The 25,306-nt window shown below is 39.7% G+C and overlaps 1 protein-coding gene and 1 non-coding gene across 9 annotated transcripts in view; one reads left to right on the plus strand and one right to left on the minus strand.

The window, feature by feature from the left end:
• The window catches only part of Tnrc6b (trinucleotide repeat containing adaptor 6B), a 232,192-nt gene that overhangs the window by 67,998 nt on the left and 138,888 nt on the right, over positions 1-25,306 (plus strand). For 4 of the 8 annotated variants that reach the window (XM_074084538.1, XM_074084537.1, XM_074084545.1 and 1 more), the window contains 2 exons: positions 207-297; positions 20,292-20,359. In XM_074084538.1, coding sequence (XP_073940639.1) covers positions 253-297; positions 20,292-20,359 — 113 coding nt within the window. In that variant the 5' untranslated portion in view covers positions 207-252. Of the gene's footprint in view, positions 1-206; positions 298-20,291; positions 20,360-25,306 lie in introns of those variants that run through there. The other 4 variants (XM_074084540.1, XM_074084541.1, XM_074084542.1 and 1 more) reach the window with 2 other exon arrangements.
• Positions 717-823, minus strand: LOC141425999 (U6 spliceosomal RNA). The gene has a single exon (XR_012451113.1). It is a non-coding gene; the product is annotated as a U6 spliceosomal RNA (small nuclear RNA).

Here is a 25,306-nt window from a genome sequence, read left to right on the forward strand (position 1 = left end):
TGTGAGCAAGCACATGCCTGAGAGCAAGACCAGAGCTCCAAGGTGCCCATGTATGCATGAACACATGCTTCATGCACACCTCAGTTGCTTAAGGTCATTGCCTCACAGTATCCAGGGTCTCCGTGACAGAATTTCAATCTAAGGGTCTAACAAAACAAACTTTTGCCATGTGTTCCTTATGGATGTTTTCTCTTCATACCTTTCAGGCAGTATTTGTGTGTTTCTGCAGAGTTTTGCACAGAATCTGTTCCCATGCAAACCAATGAGGGAGAAGTATCGGAAGAGAGCAGTTCAAAGGTCAGTAAATTACTTAATGGTATAAATAATTTAAGTAAAAATTAAACAGTAGAGGTAGTGGATGAGTAGAGTGGGCATTTTGTTTTAGGTGAATTTAGAAATCAGATTGATTTAAATTAGAACTTAACCTAAGTCTGAGATGATATTTTTCTTCTAGTATTCTTTTTTGTTATGCTATATGGCAAATTTAAAACAAATTTTACAAAACTTTATTATTTATTTTTAAATTACTAGTACTTTATCTTTTAAATTCTATCATGAAAATTGTCTGTACTTGTAAAAAATGAAAACAAAGCATATGAGGCAAAAAGTCAAAGCCAGTCCCTTACTTCTACTATACAAAAGCCATCACTGATCATCTTTAGACTTTTGTTTGTTACAAACTTTTTTTTAAAATTTTATTCAACTTTAATTAATTTAAAAATATGGAACACTTCACGAATTTGCATGTCATCCTTGCGCAGGGGCCATGCTAATCTTCTCTGTATCGTTCTAATTTTAGTATATGTGCTGCCGAAGCGAGCACTGTTACAAACTTTTTAAGTGGTAATTGTTTGGTTTTTCAATCTAAAGATGAAGGAATAGTCTCTTCAAACCCTGTATATAAATCGGGATCTATGTGTTTATCTGTAGTTCTATTTTTATCTGGCTCTGTGTCCTGAATTTCTTTGGTTCTTTCTGGACCTGGTCAGATGGGACCCTGGTATCCCCTTTGCCTTCCTCTTTCTCTTTCAGAATTGGTTCTAGTTCTTTCTGAGGGAACCTCATATTTTTTCCTAAACAGTACCTAGAACCCACAGCATTATCTACTACCCATGAGCCACCTGAGGGGGTCCTTTACTGCTGCCAGAACTCCCTATGGGAAGCTTATTCCTTCACTAGAGTAAAAGAGGTGTCACAGTATCACCAAGAACTTCCAAAACATGCTAAGTGGAAGAAGCCAGGCACAAAAGATCACACATTGCATCACTCTACTAACATGACATTTCAGAATTAATTTTAAAGTCCATAGATGGAGTGCAGATTAATGGTTTCTGGAGATTATTGGAAGGAAAGGATGGGTTAAAACTGCTTAGTGGGTAAAGGGGTTCTGTTTTGTGGTAATAACAATGTTTCAGAACTAGATAAAGGTGTTTGTGCAACATTGTAAATATACTAACTGCCTCTGAATTATTCATCTTAAAATGGTTAATTTTATCTTACATAAATTTCACATCAATAAATTATTTAAAAAATTTTTTGACGCTGTGTTCCCATGCTACAAATCCTCACTCAAGCTCAGGTCTGTAATCCCAGCTACTCAGGAGGCAGAGATTGGGAAGATAATGGTTCAAGGCCAGTCCAGACAAAAACTTTGCAAGACCCCACCCCCCAACTCAGTCAATAAACTGGATGTGGTGTCATGTGCCTGTGATCCTAGGTACAAGGATTGTGGTCAGGCTGACCCTGGGCAAAAATGCAAGACCCTACCTGAAAAACAACTAAAGCACAGAAGGGCTGGATATGTGGTTTAAATGGTAGAACACCTGTCTAGCAAGTGTGAGGCCCTGAGTTTAAACCTCAGTACTATAAAAAGAAAGAAGAAAAAAGTAGGTTTGGTTTTTCTTTGTATTACTTTGGAAATGGAAGTCCTTGTGATCTGGAGAATGTAGAGTGCACAATTAGTGACTCGAAATGACAAATTTAGATTTCCTATTAAGGGGAAAGTTTTGGATTTGCACTTATGGACAAGATATTAAGAATTGTTAATAAATGAACAGGGTCAACATGGTTTATAAGATACCCAGAGAAGTGCTGTGCAAGTAGAAACCAGGGATGCATCAGGATGGATAGGACTGGCGAAGGAAGTCTTCTTGGAATGCTTGACTTTCTTTTTCTGTTTTTGTTAGGACCTATTTGTTGTAAAGAGGGGCTTCATTGTGACAATTCCAAATAGCCTTACATTATACATTGGTTAGATAGCCCTTACCATCTCCTCCCCATACTGTTTGTTTTGATGGTACTGGGGTTTAAACTCAGGTTAGGGCTTCACACTTGCAAAGCAGGTGCTCTTCCACTTTGAGCCACACCTCTAGTCTTGTTACTTTGGAGATGGGGTCTTGCAAAATATCTTCCTGGGCTGGACTGAAACTGCAATCTTCTCCATTTCAGGCTTCCAAGTAGCTAGGATCTCAGGAGTGAGCTACCAGCGCCCGGTAGAGAAAGTTTATCCTCATTTTTTTCTGTTTATATGGTACTGGGGTTTAAACTCACGGCTTCAGGCTTGCTAGGCAGGCTTACCACTTGAGCCAGCCCTGCCCCATCCCCAGCTAGAGCACCTGAGTTTTGATTCCAGAGTTGGAAAATGTGGATTCTGATTGCTTGAGTTTAATAAGATTCTTCTCCCTTCAAAAAAGAGATAAAGCAGGCATTGAGCTTCTAAAAGACTGCTGTAGGTAGATCATAGATAATTCTTGAATTAAGTAAATGTGTTGTTTGTATTATTCTTTATTTTTTACCTCCTTTCCTCCTTCACTCTTCTTCATTAATTCAGCAAATATTTATTGAGCACAGTGCCTGGCACACTGTCCTGGGTGCTGATACAGAGTTACCCCATTGAACTGATTTGTTTTTTTAGTTCTTGGAGCTCCAGGCATTTTAAATGGAAGAAGAAAGAATGTTAATTTTATATTAGTTTAGAACTACTACCTTTTTCCCCCTGAGTGGTCTCTAGAATGTAATTTTATAAGACCCAGACTGTGGAGGCACAGTCACTATTCCTTACATTCTTCCAAGGACCACTACAGGGTTTGTTTAATTTCCCTGCTGTGTATAAGGGAGAATATTGAATAGAACTAACACAGTTCATGAATCTGTCTTACTCATACTTTTAGAGGCTAACTATAAAAACTATGTTCTGATGACATAACAGCAAATTCAAAGGCAGAGGTACCCATTTCATTGGCCTTATTGCCTTAGAGAGAGGCTGTGTAGCCTACTTTATTTGACATTTGTGTGCCTGTTGATCTGAAATATTTTTACCTGTCATATATGCCTTCATTCATTGAATGTAATGATTATTTTTCTTAGTGCCTGGTCTATATATTACAGACAAGAACCATGTGTCACAAAGGTGGTTTAGCTCTGCTGTGAGTTTACAACAGTTTGTTATCCTTTCTTCTTTTTATGGAGATATTATCAAAATCAATATACTTTTGTAGGTATACATTTAATTATTTAGGTCAACAAACACTGGGCATCTATTCTTTGCTGATGTCCGAGCTATAGGCATGCCAGATAATGTGAGGTGTGGTGTTTGTGTGTTGAGAACTTTTAGTCTCGTTGGGACGGAGCTACATGGATCATGATACTGATGCTAAATGGTGCACCTAGCTTAAAGCTTTAAATTCTTCCAGGGTGGGAGCTTCACATTCATCTGGATTTTGTAGGAAGAATAAAAGTGATTTCGTTTGTTTTATTGGTTTGTTGGTGGGTGGGTGAAGATGAGAGGAGTGTTAGGAGCAAAGGGAAGTGTTTACAGCACAGTGGTGAAGTATAACAAAAGACGTTGAGAAGGTCTGAGTGTGTTTTGAATGTCTTGCTGCGTATTAAACCGCACCACAATTTAATGGTTTAAAAGCCATTAAATCATGTGGCTCAAGTGGTAGCGCACCTGATCAGTAAGCGTGAGGCCCAGTTCAAACCCGCAGCACAAAACAAACAGAATAAAACCCACAAAATACCAGTTTCTTGGGCAGAAGAATGCCAGTAAGTTTACGTAGCTACTCTCTACCCTCAAGGATATGGAAGACAATTTCCCACTGTGTGGCTTTACACAGTGGAGAAACCTAACAAACACCACCTTAGCCAGGGTGTGAAGGTCACCATCAACAGTGATGTATTCACAGCGTGTACCCTTGAAAAAAGACTACCTCTATGGTCTTCTTTCCCCAAACCCATTACCCCAGGCTAATCAGAAAACATTAGATTGATCCCAGTACAGGGGTGCTCTACTGTCAACGAAAATGAGATGAGAAAAATCTGAAAAAAAAACTGGGTCACCCAAGAGGAGCATAAGGAGATGTAATGACTAAATACAATGTGGTATTCTAATGGGACCCTAGAATGTAGGTAAATACTGAGGAAATCGCAGAAAAGTATGGAATGTAGCAGCCAATATGTCAGTGTTGGTTTATTAATTGTGACAAATGTACCAAGATAAGGTGTAATAATACCAGAAATGGGTCAGCATATGTGTGGAAACCCACTGTTTTTGTGGTTTGTTTGTAAGTATGAACTTGTTCTAAAAAAATGTTTACTTTTTTTTTTTCTTTTTGAGACAGGGTATTCCTATGTAGCCCAGGCTTTCCTTGAATATTTTGCATTTTAAAATCCCACCAAAACAGCCTTTCACTATATCTTATAATTTAGTGTTTGGCTGAGCTTATCCCATGGCTGGTGGTTGGTGTTGGCTGCCACTGGGGAGCTCAGCTTGAAGCTTTTGTCCAGGTATTTTCCATATGGGCTCTCTATTTGCTGTGGGTTTCTCACATGTGGCAACTGTTACTCAAGAGGGTGTGTTACAAGCATGCAGAAATTGCAGAGGTCTTAATGCCCAGCTTCAGAGATCACCCACTTCACTTCCTCCACACTCTGTTCAACTCACAGGACCACCACAGATTTAAGGGCAGGGAGCCAAATACCACCTCTCAATGGGAAGAGCCTGTCTTTACTTCACCAACAGCTATGAGTATTGGGAGCCAGGTTTAAGAAGAGCTTGTAATAGAAACTGTTACTTTAGATTAAGGCAATCTGGAGAGTAGGCAGCAGATTCTTCTTTTGTGTGATACTGGTATTTGAACTCAGGACCTCATGCTTGCTAGGCAGGCCTCTACTACTTGATTCATTTCACCAGCCCAGGTTCTTAGAGCAGGAAACGCTCATTTTACTTTACAATTTGCTGTTATAACTCATTTGATGGGAAATATGACAGACTAGAATATTTGATCTTGACCCTGAGAGTCTCTAAAGAAAAGAGAATCTGAGTCAGGTATGATGGTGTACACCCATCACCCTAGCAATCAGGAGGCTGGAGCAGGAGAATTGCATGTTTGAGGCCAGGTTGGCCCTATCTCAAAAAAATGAAAATCAGGCTGGTAGAATGGCTCAAGTAGTAGACATGTTTGCTGCCTTAATTAAGTGAGGACATTTGTGAATTGAAGAAATAAAAGGAGGTCTGGAGGCATGGCTCAAGAGGTAGAGTGCCTGCCTTATAATTGTGAAGCCCTAAATTCAAACTCCAGTATAGGAGGGAGGGAAAGAGAGAGGGAGAAATGGAGGGAGGGAGGAAGGAAAAATCCAAAGTAAATTTAGTGAAAATTGTCATAGAACTGAGCAGTTAGGTATATGTGATCATATTCTCTGTACTTTTTTTGTTTATTTAAATATTTGTAGTAAAACTAAAAACTAGGGTTTAAAATTACAACTGTACATTTTTAAGTGCCCATGTGTCTCTACTAATTACTACAAATAAAAATATTTACTGGATCAGAAAGCCTATATGTTGGCTGTAACATTCTTTATTATCAAAGGTAACAAGTAAATTTAATCTTTCTGTACAGAAATAAAAGTGATTTGTTGATTTGCTTAACATTAAAGTTAAACAAGATGATTTAGACATATAGAAATACATTATTGGGCTGGGTAAGGTGGTACGTGCCTGTAATCTCAGCTACCCATAAGTAGAAGTAGGAGGATCCCAAGTTTCAGGCAAGCCTATGCTTTCTTAAAAGTACACGAACAAACAAATTTAAATTAAATAAAGGGCTGAGGGTATGATTCAGGTGGTATTGTATGGAGGCCTGGGTTCAATCCCCAGTTTGAGGGAGGGAGGAGGGAGAGAGAGAGAGAGAGAGAAAGAAACAGAAAGAGAGAGAGGTGAGGGAGGGAGGAGGATGGGAAAGAAAGAAATTTAAAAAAAAAAAGGAAGAATTTGTATTATCACTGACAGAATAGTCTATTCTTAATGCTAAATGTTCACGCAGTCAAGAAGACGGCTACCCAGGAGTAGTCCAGGAATGTGGTGATTTGTTTCATTTGTGGAGATTGCAGACAAGAATGGTCCAGACACCATTTAATAAAATCTTTCATTTTTTTTTAAGGTTTAGGATATCTCTTCTTTAGGCTGAATCTGCTTTAGCAAATTGTAACACGATTCCATGGGTTTTGAAGAGGGTGCTCAACAGGAGAATGTTCAGGAAGAATAGGATTGGAGCACCTGAGACGAAGCAAGAAAGGATGGATTGGGTGACAGCACCGGACAAACAGAGCAAGCATCTGGTTGTAGCTGTTGTTCTTGTTTTTATTATTGTGGTTTTGCTTTTTTACCCTATGGTTCTGAGGATTGAACTCAGGGCCTTGCACATACTATAGGCAAGCGCTCTACCCCTGAGCACCAGTATTGTTTTTAACTTGGTATGGCTTGGATTTTGATATTGGGGTACCTCCAAGTACCCTAGATAAAAATAGTTAGGTGTTTCAGAACTCAGTAGAGAGAGAGAATGAACCAGCTATATATTGGGAGAGCTCAGCATATACGAATAGGTGGGGCCTAGGAAGTAAGAAAAGGCCCAAAGATAGAACTGTAGAAACGATTTCAGATTGTGTGTGAAACTTTAGTATAAGTAAGAATTATCTGGGGTGTTTTTCTTTTTCACACAGCTTTAGTAAGTATATTTCACATGCCAGAAAATTTATCCACTTTCTGGCACAGCTCCGTGGTAAACTATGTGCTTAGTGTGCTCAGGGCCCTGAGTATGTGCATGTGCACACACACCTCATCCATTTAAAGTATATAGTTAATATTAATTAAACAACTCAAGACCTGTGAAAAGAAAATGCAAGAACTCACTGACTCCATCAAAAGACCAAACTTGAGAATCATGGGCATCGAAGAAGGAGAAGAGGTGCAAGCGAAGGGAATGCGTAATATATTCAACAAAATAATAACGGAAAATTTCCCAAATCTAGAGAAAGATATTCCCATACAGATGCAAGAGGCCTCCAGGACACCAAACAGACCAGATCAAAATAGAAATACTCCACGACATATCATCATTAAAACAACAAGTTCAGAAACTAAGGAAAGAATATTGAAGGCTGTAAGAGAGAAAAAACAAGTAACATACAAAGGTAAACCTATCAAAATCACAGCAGACTTCTCAACAGAAACATTAAAAGCAAGAAGAGCGTGGGGTGAGATCTTCCGGGTACTGAATGAAAATAACTTCAACCCCAGGATACTCTACCCAGCAAAGCTATCATTCAAAATAGATGGAGCAATAAAAGTCTTCCATGATAAGCAGAAACTAAAACAATATGTGACCACAAAGCCACCATTACAAAAGATTCTGCAAGGGATCCTGCACACAGAAAGTGACACCCAACTTAACCATGAAAAGGCAGGCAGCACCAAACCACAGGAAAAGAAAAAGCAAGACAGTAGAGAGTAACATCAAGTTAGATACACACAATCAAACCTTCAAACAACTAAGACAACTAAATGGCAGGAATCACCACATACCTATCAATACTAACGCTTAGTGTTAATGGACTTAATTCACCCATCAAAAGACACCGTTTGACAAAATGGATTAAAAAAGAAGATCCAACAATTTGTTGCTTACAGGAGACTCATCTCACCGACAGAAATAAGCATATGCTTAGGATGAAAGGCTGGAAGAAGATTTACCAAGCCAATGGCCCCCGAAAACAGGCAGGAGTAGCAATACTTATCTCTGACAAAGTAGACTTCAAACCTACATTGATCAAACGAGATAAAGAAGGACATTCCATACTAATAAAAGGGGAAATAGACCAAAAGGAAATAATAATCATCAATCTGTATGCACCCAATGTCAACGCACCCAATTTCATCAAACGTACCCTGAAAGACCTAAAAGCATATATAAAGTGTATAGTTCAGACTGGAGGTGTGACTCAAGCTGTGGATCACCTGATTTGCAAGTGTGAAGCCCTGAGTTCAAAGCCCAGTCCCCTGCAAAGAAAAAGTATGTAGTTACATCACTACAATTTAATCCTTTAGTAGTCACTCCCCCTTCCCTTTCCTCCTGGCCCTAGGCAGCCACCACTAATCAACTTTGTCTACAGAATTACCTGTGCTGTACATTTCATAATCATAGACTCATACAATGTATTTTCTTTCTGTGTGAGCCTTCTTTCACTTGGTATAATATTTTCAGTATTGATCCATGTTGTAGGACATATCAGTGCTTGGCTCCTTTTTATGGCTGAATAATGTTCCATTGTATGAATATACCACATTTTGTTGGTCTGTTAATCAGATGAGGAGCACTTAGATAGTTAACACTTTTTGAGTATTAAGAATAATGCTGCTATGAACATTTGTGTACAAGCTTTTGTGTGCACGACTGTTTTCATTTCTCTTAGTTAAAACCTAAGAGTGGAATTGCTGACCATACGATTAATGTTTAGCCTTTTGAGGAACTGCCAAACTGTTTTCCAAGTGGCTACATCATTTTATATTCTCACCAGAATGTCTTCAGGTTCCAACTGGTCCACATTCTTGCCTGATTGTATTTTGTATTTTGCCATTCTCATGGCTGTGAAATGCTGTCTCACCTTGGTTTAGATTTGCTCTTTGCATGCTTTTTAAAATGAAGATGTCCAGGCCCTGGACCTACTGAAGCAAAATCTGAAGAATTGGGACCATGGAATCTGTATTTTCTTTGTAAGCACCCCATACGCTTATGGGTAGTAGACAGGTGAACTACACTGCAGTCAGAGGAGGAGGACCCAGCAAAGTTTTCAGGTTGCCCTTAAGAGGCAGACACTTGCCGGGTACTGGTGGCTCATGCCTATAATAGTAGCTACTCAGGAGGCAGAGATCATCAGGAAGATTACCATTTGAAGCCAGCCCTGGGCAAATAGTTCTCTAAACACTATCTAGAAAATATTCAATACACACACACACAAAGGACTGGTAGAATGGTTCAAGTGGTACAGCACCTGCCTAGCAAGTATGAGACACAGAGTTCAAATCCAAGTACTGCCAAATAAAAGAAAGGCAGACACAGACTTCCTAGTAGGATTTCATCTGGTGAAGGAGGAAGGGAATTGGATTTGAGCAGGGCTACACAGAGGGCCTCAACTCTTCATGCTACAGGTATTTTATTTCTTTAAAAATTAGAGAAAAATTGGAAACATCTGATAAAGCAGGTATGTTGAATCTAGATGATGCTTATGTGGGTGTGCTATTTTATTCTCTGTACTATTCTATATGTTAAAGAAGTTTCTTAACTGATAAAAATGGAAAGTTCTGTTCTCGTTGCAGGGAAAAACCTTACAGTTTAACACACTTTAGTTTCGTTTCTACCTTATAGAATAAGGCAGGATAAAAATTGCCATCTATTCTGTAAACCACTGTCTTAGATACATGAAGACAGTTCTTACATCTTTCTTAGAAATCTGGATAAGTGGTCCAGAGCTAGTGTGGTCATATTCCAGCTAGTAGCAGGGGCTCACACTTCTGTTTTGTTCTTTCATTTTCCATATGTTGCTTCCACTTGTGTTTTAAGACAGTTGTTCCAACTCCACCCGTTACATCTTTATACCGTGTAGGAAAAAGCAAAAAACTCATCAGTCTTTAAAAGACTGTGACAGTTGCACTCTACACTCTGTTTACTTCTCCTACCAGAATTTAATCACATAGTCAGTATAATCTTAAAAGGATGTGTTAGTTAAAATGTGTGCGTGGTTTTTTTTTTTAAACCAAGGTATAGTAGAGCATGTATTCAATCATGCACAAGGCCCTAGGTTCAATTCCCAGGACCAAAATTAAATAAATTTAAAAAAAAATAAAAATAATGCTGCTTCTTTATCTTGGATATCAGTCACATTGGCCATTATACTTCTGTTGTACTGGTCTTGTCCATCCTGTAGTTGTACAATTCTTTTGAATCAATTTAAGGGCTAGGGGCATGATTCAAGTGGTAGAATGCCTGTTGTAAGCATAAGACTCTCTGTCCAAACCCCAGTACCTCCCCCTCCAAAAAACAAATACAATTTGATGAGAGAAAGGAAAGCTAAGTGTTGTGGGGAATGCCTGTAATCTCAGTACTGGAGATGCTGCGATCAGGAGGATTGCAGTTTGAAGCCAGCCCTGGGGAAATAGTTCAAAAGACCCTATCTTGAAAGAACTCTTCACACAAAAAAGGGCTGGTATAGCTCAAGTGGTGGAGCATCTGCCTAGCAAGCTTGAGGCCCTGAGTTCAAACCCCTGTGCTGCCAAAAAAAAGAGAAAAAATTTTGGAAAGAGAGGTCCAGGGACACACAGTGGGGGAAATACAGGTTTAGGCCAGGCGCCAGTGGCATATGCCCATAATCCTAGCTACTTGGGAGGCTGAGATAGGATCATAGATCAAGACCAGTCTGGGCAAATAGTTCATGAGAATCCATTTCCAAAAATAATGAGAGCAAGATGGACTGGAGGTGTGGCTTGAGCGGGAAGCCCTGAGTTCAAACCCCAACCCCACTAAATACATACATGCATGCATACATACATACGTACAGGTTTAGGGAACAGGAGAAAGAAGCAAGCAAAAACGTCAGTCCGTCAGCAGAGCTTTGTCAAACATCTTGTTTGTACCAGGTTTATAGAGAATAAGACATTCAGAGTGTCTGCTTCAAGGAATCTGCATTCTTGGTGGGGGGAGACAGAAAAACACACGAACAATTAAAATATCCTTCACAAGTAGTGATCTGTGCTATGCTAGAGAGTGACTGAGTGTGGAATCTGCTACAACTGGGTGGTCAGAGTAGCTCTACTCAAAAGACATAGCGCTTGATCTGATGCCTAAAGGACATGTTCATGGAACAATATTAAGAAGGGAATTCTTTTAAAATGTGGAATGTACATATGGAATTATGTATCATTCCGCTTATGTAAAGAACTGGGAGTAGACAAATTCATAGAGACAGGAAGTAGAATGGCTGTTGCCAGGGACCAGGAGGAGAAGGAAATGGAAAGCTATTGTTTAGGGAATTGTTTGGAGTTTCAGATGGGAAAGATGAACAGGTTCTGGAGACAGATGGAGTAATGGCTGCACAACACTGTGAATATACTTAGAGGGCTGGGGTGTAGCTCAGTAGCACAGTACTTGCATTGATGTGCAAGACTCTGGGTTCCATCTCCATTATAAAGACATATGTTGTGTAATAAGTATTTGGTAAAGTTGAAAAAATACCCCAAAAAGTAAGATTAAAAAATGCTGGAGAGAAAAAAATGAAAAGATAAAGAAGAAAATTAGTGAATTAATCACTAGATTAACAGGAATTCCAGAAGGAGAGAACAGAAATTGGAGGGGAAGAAATTGTCAAATACGAAATTAGAAGAAAATGTCCCAACCCTGAAGAAACTAAGTTTCTAGACTGCAGATATCAACCGAGTACCAGTTCGGTAGGTGAAAAAAGAACCATACTTGCTGGTTTGCATTTTTAGAAAACTAAGAACAAATAGAAACCCTGGAAGTTTCTAGAGAAGAAGCAAGTTACCCCCAAAACTTGGAACTTCCAGGTAGCAACTCTGGGAGCTAGAAGACATCAGAGCATCACCTTCAGAATGTTCCAGGAGAAACATTCAGTAACTTTAACTTCTGCTCTCATCTGTGTGGGTTAACAAAGTTCTGTATGTCCATTAGTTGTGTGATCATTCAGGGTCTTAACACATTCACTGTCCATATTCCTTTGACCAGCTAATCACTGGAATATATGCTACACCTGAACCAGGGAGTAAACCATTAAAAAAAAAAACAACTTGGATCTGGAAAACATGCTCCAACATAGGAGAGAGCTGAGGGAATTCCAGAGACACCCAGATTGGGACAGGCAAGAACCCTGAGGAGAGTCTCCAAGATCAAGGCCAGAATAGCACTGACAGATTACCTGACATGCTTGAGCTGATTACGAGACTTCCAGCTCTGCTGGGGAGGTTGAGGATGAATCAGTGAAAAATACATAACTAAAAGAGAGACCGACAGACAGATGGGGGTGGGGGGAGGAATAACAAGTGAAAGTAGTAATTACTAGTTCCAGAAAAAAAAAATTATACAAGAAAGGAAATTTAATTATACCATTCCATATGATTTAAAGAAAAATGATGATTCATATTGGGAGGATGAGGGAAGAAGGGGAGGCATGTATTGGGAAGGAGGTATCATTTAACTTTAAAAATCTTATTTATAGGGGGATGTGGCTCAGTGTTACAGCGCTTGCCTAGCATTCCAGAGCTTCTGGCTTCGATCCCCCCAGCACTGCAGAAACAAACAAATACAGTCTGTCTGTCTGTCTATCTATCTATCTATCTATCTATCCAGTACAAATTTAAATATCCTTTAAAATCAGATCAGTATGAGAATATGCAGAGAACATGGAAGTAATGGAGTGTTGTGTGCTCTTAAGAATTTGGGTAGTAAAAGTCAGGTGTGGTAATGCACACCTGTAAATCCCAACATTTGGGGAGGGGGGCGGGGCTGAAGCAATAGGATCATAAGGCTGGCTACAGAGCAAGAAAGTAGGGTATTTGGAGTATCACAAGACCAGAAATAATTTTTCTTAGAATAGAGGTTGCAAAATGTGTGTGACTTACTTACTGAAAAGGAGAAAGAGTGAGTGCATAAGAAAGAAGAAGGCCTTTAGGTACCTCAGCTAGGAAGGTCCTGAAGGAAGCAGGCGGTATAGGTCATGAGTTTAGGATATAAGAGATGAGGTCAGCCTTGCAGAGCAGAAGAAAGGGGGAAAATGAGTAAAGATGGAGATTTGAAATAAAGTCATGAGAGGAATAAAAGAAGGGGCTTGTGTGAGATAAACTCTCAAGACAATCTTAGACCTGTCATTCTGGGGGAATAGACAGCAGTTTGGGGTGTTTGAGAAGACTGGAAAAGGTACTGAATGTGTGAGTGTGGAATGAGGTTGGGTCGATGGGACAAGCATTCACCCCTCCAAATCCAGTGCTTAGTTTGGTAAGATGGCTTTTGGAAAGTATGTTGAATGAAATAAGGCCCATCAGGAGGGTTGTGTTCCCATTGACCACAGGCAGACAAAGATTACATTGCTTCTGTCACAGGCTCACCCTCCTGCCCTGGGGAAAAAAGGTGAACTGAGTGTCTCAGCTGGGGGTGGGGGGACATTGCAGAGAGAGTTCAGGAGCTTGAGGAGGGTCAGAGGAGGAAGTGCTAGATGCTGCAGACTCTTCATAGAAAAAGTAACTTGGAACAGCCTTTGAAGGTTGAGTAGGATGTCACCCCAAAGAGTAGGGGAAGAAGGGCCTTCCAGGTGGTACCAGGTACTAAAATGGGAGCATGGAGTGGAAGTAACTGGCATGCATTTGTGAAGAAACCAGCTTTGTCACTTTCTCCAGCTATGCCCTGCAGCCTAGGGGCAGAAGAGGAAAAGGTAAGGGACTGACAAGGTAGGAATGTCCTAAGAGCAAGTCAGGTAGGGAGCAAATCTCAGATGTTGAGGGGGAAACTCTGTGTGCCTATCAGGTGAGGATCTGAATGGAATCTAAAGAGAACCTTGAAACTAGAAGGTTCCTGTTACTGGTTCCAGTGGAAGGAGGGAGAGGAAAGAGGAAGGAGGGGGTTGAAGAATCAGTCTGATCAGAGTCAGATTGCAGGATCTTCCTATTTTCAGAGTGGACCTTCATGTGGAACAGTGCTGATTGCTAGTGAGGCCTAGAACCCTGGCCTGCCTAGCTGAAGTGGAACGAAATGGGCTGCCTGTCTGGGTTAGGTCTAGAGAATATCAGGAGTCCTTCAGGCCCAGGGAGTCCTCTTCTTGGATTGTGCCATTGTATTCTCAACACTGCATTGTAATTGACTAGTTTTTGTTTATCTTTCCCACTAATCAGTAAGGTTTTTGAAGGCACAGGCTGCCTTTACCATTACATCAGCACAATTCCTTGCATGTAATATGTGCCCAACAAACACTTGTCAAATCAATGAATGGCAGTGAAGATACACTACTAAGTTTTATTAATATGAATAGTGAAACTCCTAAAAATGGATCAAGGAAAAGGAGTGGTCAGATTGTCAAATTAAGTTCAAATATATAAAAAATGTGTAAGCATGGCTCAAGTGATAGAGTGCCTGACTTGCAGATGCAAAGACTTGAGTTCAAACCCCAATGGTGGAAAGAAGGGAGGGAAGGAGGAAGGAAGGGAGGAGGGAAGGAGGTAAGAAAGGAAAGGAAGAAAGGAGGAGGGGAGGAAGGGAGAGAGAAAGTAAGAAAGAGAGGGAGGGAGGGAAGGCAGTGAGGGAGGGAAGGAGAGAGAAGGAGGGAAGAAAAGGAAGGGAGGGAGGGAGGGAAAGAAAGAAGGAAGGAAAGTAAGTAAGTCCTGGTTATGTGGGAGGCTGAGGCATGAGGATTGTGAATTAGAAGCCATCCTTTCTAGAACCTGAGTTCAAATCCCAGTACCGCCAAATAAATTAAAAAAAAAAAAAAAAAAGAAGCCATCCTTGGCAACATAGTGTGTCTCCAGATCCTATTACAAGAAGGAAAAAATCAAGAAAAAGAAAGGAAAGAAAAGAAAAAAGCAGGAAATAGCAATAAGAGCAGTGATCTTTCTGGACTGATTTTATTGCCTTCTGAGTTGGTAAAGAGTAAGAAAAGGTATGAAACCTGGCAAAGGAGGTAGTATCCTCTTGGGGAAGCATTTGTTGGCACTTTAAAACAGTGTGGGAATTTGAGTATATGTGGGATGCAGGGGAAGAGGTGCACAAGATTAGGGTGTCTTAGCAAAAGGGAACATTATACTCAGCCCTCTGTAACCTCAAGATTAAATTATTTATGAATTAAAAATATTTGGGCCCTCCATAGTAGTATATGCCTATAATCCAAGCACTGAGGAGGATTAGGCAGAAGCCTAAGTTCAAGGCCAGCCTGGGCTATATATAGCAAGACCCTGTCTCATAAAAACCAAACAAAAACATCAATCATCTCTCTCTCTCTCTCTCTCTCTCTCTCTCTCTCTCTCTCTCTCTCTCTCTCTCTCTCGCACTCTCTTTCTTTCTGTCTCAAAGAAAATACTTGGGAAAAACCTACATACATACTGACCATTTACAGGCTTTTTTCTTGTTCTTATTCTCCAGATAATCCAATATAACAAGTATTTTCATAGTGTTTACATTGAATTAGGTATTATAATAATCTAGAGATGATTTAAAGCATACCAGAGTATGTGCATGATTATTTGCAAATACAAGGCCATTTTATATGAAGGACTCGAGCCTGGGAGAATTTTCGTGTACACAGTTGGTGGTTGGGTCCTGGAACTGCACCCTGTGGACACAAAGGGATGACTGTTTATGTAAAAAGGCACTGAGGGCTGAAGAGTAGGTATCTGTGCCAGCAGGGGTCCAGAATGGGTCTGTGAGGCAGAGGCAGAACAAGAGGTGGCTTACATCGTTTCTTCTGTCTCTGGGGTGAACTTCTAGTCAAACTCTAGAGATGGGTTCCAAATTACTTTTTCTAGGAAGCTCTCCTTAGCTCTCTCTAGTGCTCATCTGGCACTTCCTTCTCTGAACTGTCCCTCCACATCTACCCTGCAAAACCTCCTGCAGCTGTGACCCTTAATTCACTTATTTCTCCTGGGGAGAGGGGTGGGGGCTTGGGGGGCAGAGTGGGAGAGGAGAGTGGAGCCTGGAGGCCACAGATGTGCTTGAAGAATTTTGAGCAAGGAAGCTATGCAATCATGCAGTCAGATTTGTGTTTTACAAAGCTTACTAGATGGAAGTGGTTTGGAGGATGGATTGAAATGGAATGGGACCCAGAAGCACAAACACCAGTTAGAAATTAGAGAAGCTGGCAATTTAGAAAGGGTCCTGGATGTGCAGCTGCTCAAGATGTGGAAGCTACAGTACTTAGACTCACTGAATGGCGGGGGCGAGGAGGAAAGATGGATGGAGTTTCTTGTTAGGTATCTTAGTAAATGGTGGTGCCATGCATGGGAGTGTGGGATAGAAGTAGGAGAAGTCTCGGGACTGAGATGATACTTCATTTTCATTTTGTACCTTGTGGGCCATCTCAGTAGAATGCAAAGGCTGAAGTTAAAGATGTGGGAGTTGATGGAGACGAGGCTCCTGGTGCTGCAGGCTTTTCAGTTATCACTTCTTGTCATTATCACAGTTCATTAAAAATTGGTTTTAGGTAAGCCCTCACCCCTTCACTAATAAACAGAGATCAGTTCAAGAATTGAGAGCTCTTTAATTGGAGAGCACTTTCAAAAATGAAGGACCAAGGAAGTTTGATGATTTATACAAGTGGAGAAATAAACATTCTTACCTTTGGGAAAACAGTTCAGGCCTAAAGTTCTAAAGAACTTAATATATTTAAACAACTTTCACCTTATTTTTTACTAACTGAAGAATGACATTTGTATGTAGATCCATAAAATACACAGCTGAATTGTTTGTTTTCTTTTTCTTTTCTTTTTTTTAACTTATATGTGCCCTGTTGTAACCACAACTCTGATTCAGATAGATCATCTCTGACTCTTCCTTAGGCTCCTCTGCAACTTTGTCAGCTCCACCCCTCCCCTTTATTCTCTTTCTTGCTTGCTTTTTTACTTTATTTTTGTCTACAGGTTTTCCCTTGTTTGTTTGTTTGTTTGTTTGTTTATTGCAGTGCAAGGGATGGATTCTACAACCTTGCACCTGCTAGGCAAGTGCTGTACCACTGGGCTACACTGTCAAACCTCCAAAGTTTAACACTGTAAATTTAGGATGGGAGAACCTACCCTCTTCTTGGGAAAGCCCTGTAGGAAGTCCATAAGAGAGACACCCGGGTTGAAGTTTACAGTATGCACAACGGACATCCTTTATTATTCTTAATTACCATTTCCCTAATTTCTCTTTTTAACTGAAGTAAAGAAAAGTGTGCTTTTGGAGAGTTTACCTCTAACACTGTTCCACTTCTTTTCCTGAAAAAGGAAGGCTGTGGAAAGGATGGTTTGTTTTCACCATGGTGTGTGTCTTTGGTACTATTGTCTGCCTTACAGGTAATTAAGTCCTATAAGAAATGAACTAATTTTTTAAATTAGGAATCGACTCATCCATCTCCTTGAATATGTCTGTCTGGTTTTTAAAATTATACCTTTTGGGAGAATTTTATTGGTCCAATAAGCCCATTAGGTAGCTCTGTTTCTGTCACTTTCATTATTGACCATTAAACATCTGGAGCAGAAAAATACTTCCTTTTCATTCAAAAATGTGTATAAACCATACATATTAAAAGTGCATGTATATGTAGTTACAAGTATATGTAGTTATAAGAATAGTTATAAAGAAAACACCCATGTACTTACTGTATAAGCCAAGAAATAGAAGATAATCATACCTCAGAACCCCCTGTGAGCCCATCTCTGGACAAATTCTTTTCCTGATAATATCTCCTCCCTTCCTAAAATAATCACTACTCTAAATTTTACATTAATATTTTCCTTTTTATAGTTAAAAAAGTCTTATTTATGTGATACATCTACACACACACAAATGCTTGGGATCAGAAGTGTTTTAGATTTTGAGTTTTTTTAGATTCTGGAATATTTGCATAGACTTTATAGACCAAGCTCCCTAACTCAAAACTGAAATCTCAAATGCTCTGAATCCAAAACTTTGAGCACCAACATTCTAAGATTTTTGGATTAGGGATGCTCAAGCCACATATTGTTAAAGGTGTGTATAGGCTAAGGCAGGAGGATTGCTAGTTCAAGGCCAGCCTGGGCTACAAACCCTGTCTCGAAATAAATAAAGAATACCCTGTCTATAAATAAACGAGTGAAAGAATAAACAGATAAACAAATAGTCAAGTGAATTTCCTCCTCCAGGGCAGGGTGAGTCTGTCTGTCCTGAGGCACCAGGCCTGGTCCCTTGTGGTCCCATAGCCCTCTGGGCCAGCTGGAGAACCTGTAGACCCTGCCTGTCAGGTGCTTTGGCTTACACACCTGACCCCTGCCATCTTGAAGCTTGTACCTGAGGATGTTGTCAGCCTAGTTGGGAAAGACAGAGTTATTGGAAACAATAACTTCAAGATGTATTGCCCAGGAAGAAACAAATATAACTAAAAGGATCAGATGTAGATGGTATGGCCACCCGTTTTTCTAAAGAAGAAAAAGAACAAAACACTCCTGGTATAGAACATGAACAGATGGCAAATAAATACCACTTTTATGACTTCTTATGTTTTATTTTTTCCCTTTACAAGAGTCACAGCCAGTGCTCAGCAAATTAAGTCGGTGAATTTTTCATACACTTAATAAATAAACAAAATCATTCTATATTTGAACAGTCAGCCCTCCGTGTCTGTGAATTCTTCATCTGTGGACTCAACCAATTGTCGATTGAAAATATTTTAGGGAAAAAATGGGCTACAACTGTGGCTTAATAGTAGACCACTTGCCTAGCATGCATGAGACCCTTGGTTCCATCTCCAGCTCTGCAAAAAAAAAAAAAAAGGAAATAGAAAAAAATTGTGTCTATACTGAACATATATAGATTTTTTTCTTGTCATTCCATAGGTAATGATTGTTTATATAACATTTACATTGTGTTTTGTGTAGGTATGATAAAAAATAAGAAGATGACTTAAACAAGAGGGTGTGTGTAGGTTATATGCAAAACCACACCATTTTGTACAAGGACCTTGAGCATCCTCAGATTTTGGCATCCAAAGAGGATTAATCTTGGAACCAGTCCTCTGAATACTGAAGGATGACTGTATTCTTTTGTGACTTGCTTCTCTCACCCAGTGTTACATTTTTTTTGGCAGAGGAGAGGCTTTGAACTCAGGGCCTAACACTTGATAGGTAGGTGCTCTACCACTTGAACTACTCCACCAGCCCTTTTTTGTGTTGGGGGTATATATATATAAATTTTTTTGGTGGGCTGGGATTTGAACTCAGGGCTTCATGTGTGCAAAGTAGGTACTTTACTACTTGAGCCACACCTCCAGTCCAATTTTAATGGTCTTTTTTTTGTTGTTGGGACTGGGGTTTGAACTCAGAGCTTCACACTTGCAAAGCAGGCATTCTACTACTTGAGTGTGTCGGGTATTTTTGAGAAAGGGTCTCACAAATTGTTGGCCTTGAACCTCTATCCTCCTGACCTCTGCCTCCCGAGTAGCTAAGATTATAGATGTAAGCCACTGGCGCCCTGCCCCAGTGTTATATTTTTGTAACTCAACTAGCTTGAGATGTATAGCTGAAAACATCATGGCCTGTGTTTATGGATATTTGTTTCTGTATATTTTTTCTGTTAAAAATAATACTATAAATATTTTTGTATATGTGCAAAAGTTTCTTTGGAGTGTTTACCTAGAAATGCATTTATCGGTTTGTATAGTACGTCTGTCTTCAAATATACTAGGTAATGGCGAACTGCTTTTCAAAGTAGTTGTACCAGTTTACCCTCCCAGTAGGAGTGAGCAGGAGTTGCTATTGTGCCCCATCTTTGCAAACTTGATAATGCTTTGTAATTTTAGCCAACCTGGCGGTTATGAAATGATATCTCTCTGTGGTTTTAATTTGTATTTTCCTGACTGACATGAGATCAAGCAGCTTTTCGTGTTTAGGGCCATTTATGTGTTCTCTTCAGTGAAATACCCACTCAATTATTTTGCAGCTTTCTCTTAGGTTGATTTTTTTCACTGATTCATAGTCATCCTTTTATATTCTGGATGCTAATCCTTTGTTGAAGTTACATGAGTTGCTAATAAACATACTTCCTTTTGATTCTGCAAACCTAGTCACCCGAGAAGTACCTTAAGCATACATGGAGAATGAAGGCCATAGGCCCAGGCTTCTGTTCTAGGCACTGTAGTGAATTGGCCCTGTGGTGGACCACAGGGCAGGGCCTGGCACTCTGGAGTGAGTCCCATCTTAGTTACTGACTGCTGCTGACCTGTGGTACTTGCCTTTGCAGGTGGAACAGGAGGATTTTGTAATGGAAGGGCATGGCAAGACTCCACCTCCTGGTGAAGAAAGCAAACAGTGAGTCACAGTTTATTTAAAAAGTCCTGTTACAGATCCTCACAAGCATTTTGGTTCAACCTGCAGAGAGCATGTGTGCTGGGACGAATACCTCGTGGGACTCACCAGTTGCTTTGGTGGTTGTTAATGCATTGCTTCTATTTATAGGCCAACTAACTGGAGGGGCAAGAAAATTGACTTTGTAGTTTTTCACACTTGACTAATCAGAATTTATGTTATGCTTAAGCAAGGGCTTTAAGGCTCAGGATGTTCCAAATAGAACTATTTCAGTTTGGTTGTTTTCCACAGAAAGTATAAAATGGTGCATCCTTTTCTGAGCAATATCCATGAAGGGAACTAAATTAATAGAATGTTGCCCACATTCCAGGTGTGAATTTGCTTGAATAGTCCTGAAATTCTGTTCCAGTGCTTATTTATACTTCTGATCATTGTTTAAATAACAAATTGTTTCCCTAGTGGAACAGGAATTATAAATAATATAACTTAGCCAACATTCTAAATAATTTAGGGTATCTCTTCTGACTTCTTAAATGGTGATTGGTTTTAAACTTGAATTTGGAATCTTCTGGGAAGCTTTTTGGTGCAATGAGTAGATTTTTTTTTCCTCCTTTTGCCATAGAATTTGAAAAATCGTGTTGCAGAGCAGACTGGTTTTTCATATGCCCTTTTAGAGGAAAAACACTTAAGACTGGCTTAACTGACATAACTGCTATTTTTTATTTAGATAGTCGTCTCCTAAATTAAAAGGGACCATGATTCATGGAATTCACTGAAAATCTGTGAGAGAAACTCCTCTCCTCGTCATTTTTTTTTTTTCCTCCTAGAAAATAGTTTAATTCTGGTCTGTCTTAAGAAAACGATGTCTCTGAAACACGAATGAATTATGCAGAAGAGACTATGCTGCCAGGAGGCCAGATTCATTAAAGGAAAGTGGCTTGTCTTGTGTTTGTTGTGAATGGAATCCAGGATATTTTCACAGCCGGCTTAATTTGCTAACCTAGCAGTTTCAAAAATAGCTCACAATATAAATCCTAACTTTGCCGTATCCTGTCTAATGCACTTAGACTCTAAATGGACTGATGGAGTCAATTCATCTTTAGCAAATTAGAATGCCAGACACCTATCTGGTCCCAGTGGAATTGGAATAACAGGAGAAATACTTAAGGTGCATTTTACCCCCCTCCTGTTTTCCACCCCACACTCTAGTCTAAGGTCTTATAATATAAAAGTCATAGCTTCATTTGTCAAGGGCTTTCTGTACACAGATACTTTGGCTATATGATTCTTTTGTTTTGGTTTGGTTTTGGTGGTACTGGAGCTTGAACTCAAGACCTCATACTTGTTTGGCAGGTGCTCTGTTGCTTGAGCCAGCCCAGCTACATGATTTGTAATCTGTCATTTCTACTCCTTACAGCATATCGTCTCCCTTTCTCTCAGAGATGAGAACCCAGACACTGCCGACTTTAAGGTGTTTTACACTATCAGTCTGTCAAAGCCTTGGCCATCCTTAGGCAGTGTTCCTGAAAAATACTGTGGTTAGCAAAGCTGTAGATGTCAGGCCAGAGCTTCATGAGTGTTCAGAGGGGAAAACACTCATGAAATGAAGTGGGGAAAACAAAGGAAATGGCATTAATTCTGTTTTTGAGACAGAGCTAGAGAGTGTCCATTTCCCAAACAAACCAGTCTTTATCTTTAAAAACCTGCTCTACACAAGGGAGGTATGAGGATAGTTAAGACACCCAAAAAACTAGATAGCATTTGTTGCCCTCAACGCAGAGAAACTAAAGCAGATACTTTAAAGCAACTGAGGCCAATAGGAGAAGGGGACCAGGAACTAGACAACAGGTTAGTTTGAGAAGAATTAACTTAGAAGATAGCAGACATGTACAGGAAAGCAATGCGAGTCAACTCCCTGTATAGCTATCCTTATCTCAACTAGCAAAAACCCTTGGTCCTTCCTATTACTGCTTATACTCTCTCTTCAACAAAATTAGAGATAAGGGCAGAATAGTTTCTGCTGGGTAGTGAGGAGTAAAGGGGGAGTAAGGGGAGGGGTGTAGAAGTGACCCAAACATCACATATGAATTAAAAAAAAAAAAAAAAACCTGCTCTAGTGACCCCTGTCCAGAATCAGCTTCTCCAGGTGTTCAAGAAACATTGCTGGGCCAATTCTGCACAAGTTCTTTGTTCTACTCCCTGTGCTGCTCTCAAAGTTCCAGATAGCCCTATTGGACTTAAACATCTACTCTAGTTCTTTACATTTTTCTAGAAGCTTTCCACTGCCGGCTCTTTTCATAGATGAATTCTATTTTGGCTTTGGGTGCTGTGTTTTGTTTTGTTTGGGCCAGGGGATGGAACCCAGGGCCTCATGCTTGCCAGACAACTACTCTACCATCAAGCTATATCCCCAGTCCCTGGTTTTGTTTTGTTTGTTTGTTTTTCTTTCTTTTTTTTCTCTCTGGGCCTGGTCTGCTATCCTATGAGAATTTAGTGAGGATATTATAAAAGCTGGCAGTAAGGTGCCTCAGTTACTTTTATCTTTGTGTCTTCAGCCTTGAAGGGGATGAGATAGGTTGGGTATCCCTGGTTTTAGACAGACACTCCTTGAGTGATTAACATGCCTATATGAAGAGTTAAGCAGGAGTCTGACCCAAGGATTCAAGACGAAGGAGACAGATGTAAAATGAAGGCAGAGATGCCAGCATTTTCTCCTGTTTTTAGTTACCTTGTAGGTCCAGGGAAGGAGTCGGTGCTCTTTAGCAGAAGTAGTTTTAAGTACCCATTACAGAATCAGTCAGTGTTAATAGCCCATTTTACTTATGGAGGGCAGGTGGGGCACGGGGATAATATAATTTGCCCAAGCAAATTCATGTAAGATTAGGATTAGAGTTGTTTTGTTAGCTGATCTGTGACTTTCTTTGTTTTCCCATTTAACACTTTGACCATAGATTCACAGAAACCTTCCCCCCCCCCCCCCCCCGCAATGCTGGAATTTGAGCTCTGGGCTTTCACTTACTAGACAGCCTCTATCACTTCAGCTGTGCCTCTTGCCCTAAGATTCTAGAAATCTTAAAAAATTATTTTACTTCTGTGATACTTATTTCAGTAGAACTAAATTCTGTTAAGAGTACTGTGCATGTAGAAACCTCTCTTAAAAAATAATAGACTTTTGATATTGAGAAATTGCTTTGCTAACCTGTTACTATTTAGGTCAATTGTGCTGAATTCTGGTGTATGTTAACGAGATTTAGTGGTGTGTCTAGCTTTAAACACTATATATATATTGTTTGGATGTCTCTGCTTTTCGGTGGGGGTTACTTACTATGAGTATATCTAATGCAGTCATTTTCTGAGAATATTCACTTTAAGAGAGCTACTGTAGCAAATCAGACAAGCTCAGTTTATTGCCATACAATCACCACATTAAAATCACACAGCTTTAATTGCATGACATGTTTAATACAGAATTTATGTTTACAGAAGTAAATATAAAAACTATGACTTTTCAAAAAGCAGTATGAGCAGATACTTGCTCAGAGACGTGTTTTACCATGCTTCTGGAAATCTCATTTCAGATAAAATGTTTCCGTCTAGGAAGGCTTTTGGTTTGGTTTTCTTTAGGATACTCATGATGACCTAGATATTTATGGAAAGCGCACTTGTTGCAAATTATTTTGAAGCTAAATACCAGTTTTGATGTAGCAATGAATTTGACTTTATTCTTTCCTTCCATCCTCTCCCCTCCTCTTTTCTTCCCTCCCTCCCTCCCCTTCTTTCCAAACTGACTCATATTCCCAAAAGGTGTACATCTTTAACCTACTAAAATGATTTTTTCCAGCAAACTTTTGCTGATTAAATTTTATTCTTTTGGTTCATTTCATGAGAGAACATTTTTTAAAACAAAATTACAGGCACCAGTAACTCACACCTGTAATCCTAGCTACTCAAGAGGCAGAAATCAGGAGGATAGCGGTTTGAAGCCAGCCCAGGCAAATAGTTCCACGAGACCCTATTTTGAAAAAACCCTTCACAAACATACGGCTGTGGAGTGGTTCAAGGTGTAGGCCCTAAGTTCAAGCCCCAGGACCACAAAAAACCAAAACAAATAAACAAAAAATGTCTGAAAGCAGAGTCTACTGAAGAGATGTTTATATACCCATGTTCATTGCAGCATTATTTACAATGATCAAAAAGCAGGAGCAGTCTAGATCTCTATTAACAAGTAAATTTCTAAACAAAATGTCACCTATACACACAATGAAATATTATGCAGCCTTAAAAAAGAAGGAAGTCCTGTCAGATGCTACAGTATAGCTAAACATGCTAACCAAAACAAGCCAGTCACAAAAGGACAGATACTGTATAATTCTACTCATATGAAATATCCAAAGTAGTCAATATCATACAAACAGAAAGCAGACTCCGGGTGCCAGTGACTCATGTCTATAATCCTTGCTACTCAGGAGGATGGTGATTCGAAATCAGCTCCAGGCAAATAGTTTGAGAGACCCTATCTCGAAAAAAACCCTTTGCTAAAACGGGCTGGTGTAGTGGCTCAAAGTGTAGGCCCTGAGTTCAAACCCAAGCACCACAAAAAAATAACAACAAAAAACCCCAGAACGCAGAAAATGGTTTCCCAGCACTCAGGGGAATAAGGTTTAATGGGAGTAGTTTTAATTTTGCAAGATGAAAAAGTTCTGGAGGGTTGGACATGGTAGTATAATCCAGTAATCCTGGCACTCAGGAGGCAGGGGCAGGAGGAGCAAGAGTTTAAGGCCAGTCTGGAATCCACTCTTAACCCCCTCCCAAAAAAATAGTTTTAGAGATCTGTTATACCACAATGCAAATATACTGCACTCTTCTGAACGGTTCACTTTAAAATGGTTACGATAATAAATTTTATGTTTTCTTTTAACCACAACTTTTTTTTGTTAATTTAATTTTAGT

Source organism: Castor canadensis, chromosome 8 (genome assembly GCF_047511655.1).
Source record: "Castor canadensis chromosome 8, mCasCan1.hap1v2, whole genome shotgun sequence".
Lineage (NCBI taxonomy): Eukaryota > Metazoa > Chordata > Mammalia > Rodentia > Castoridae > Castor > Castor canadensis.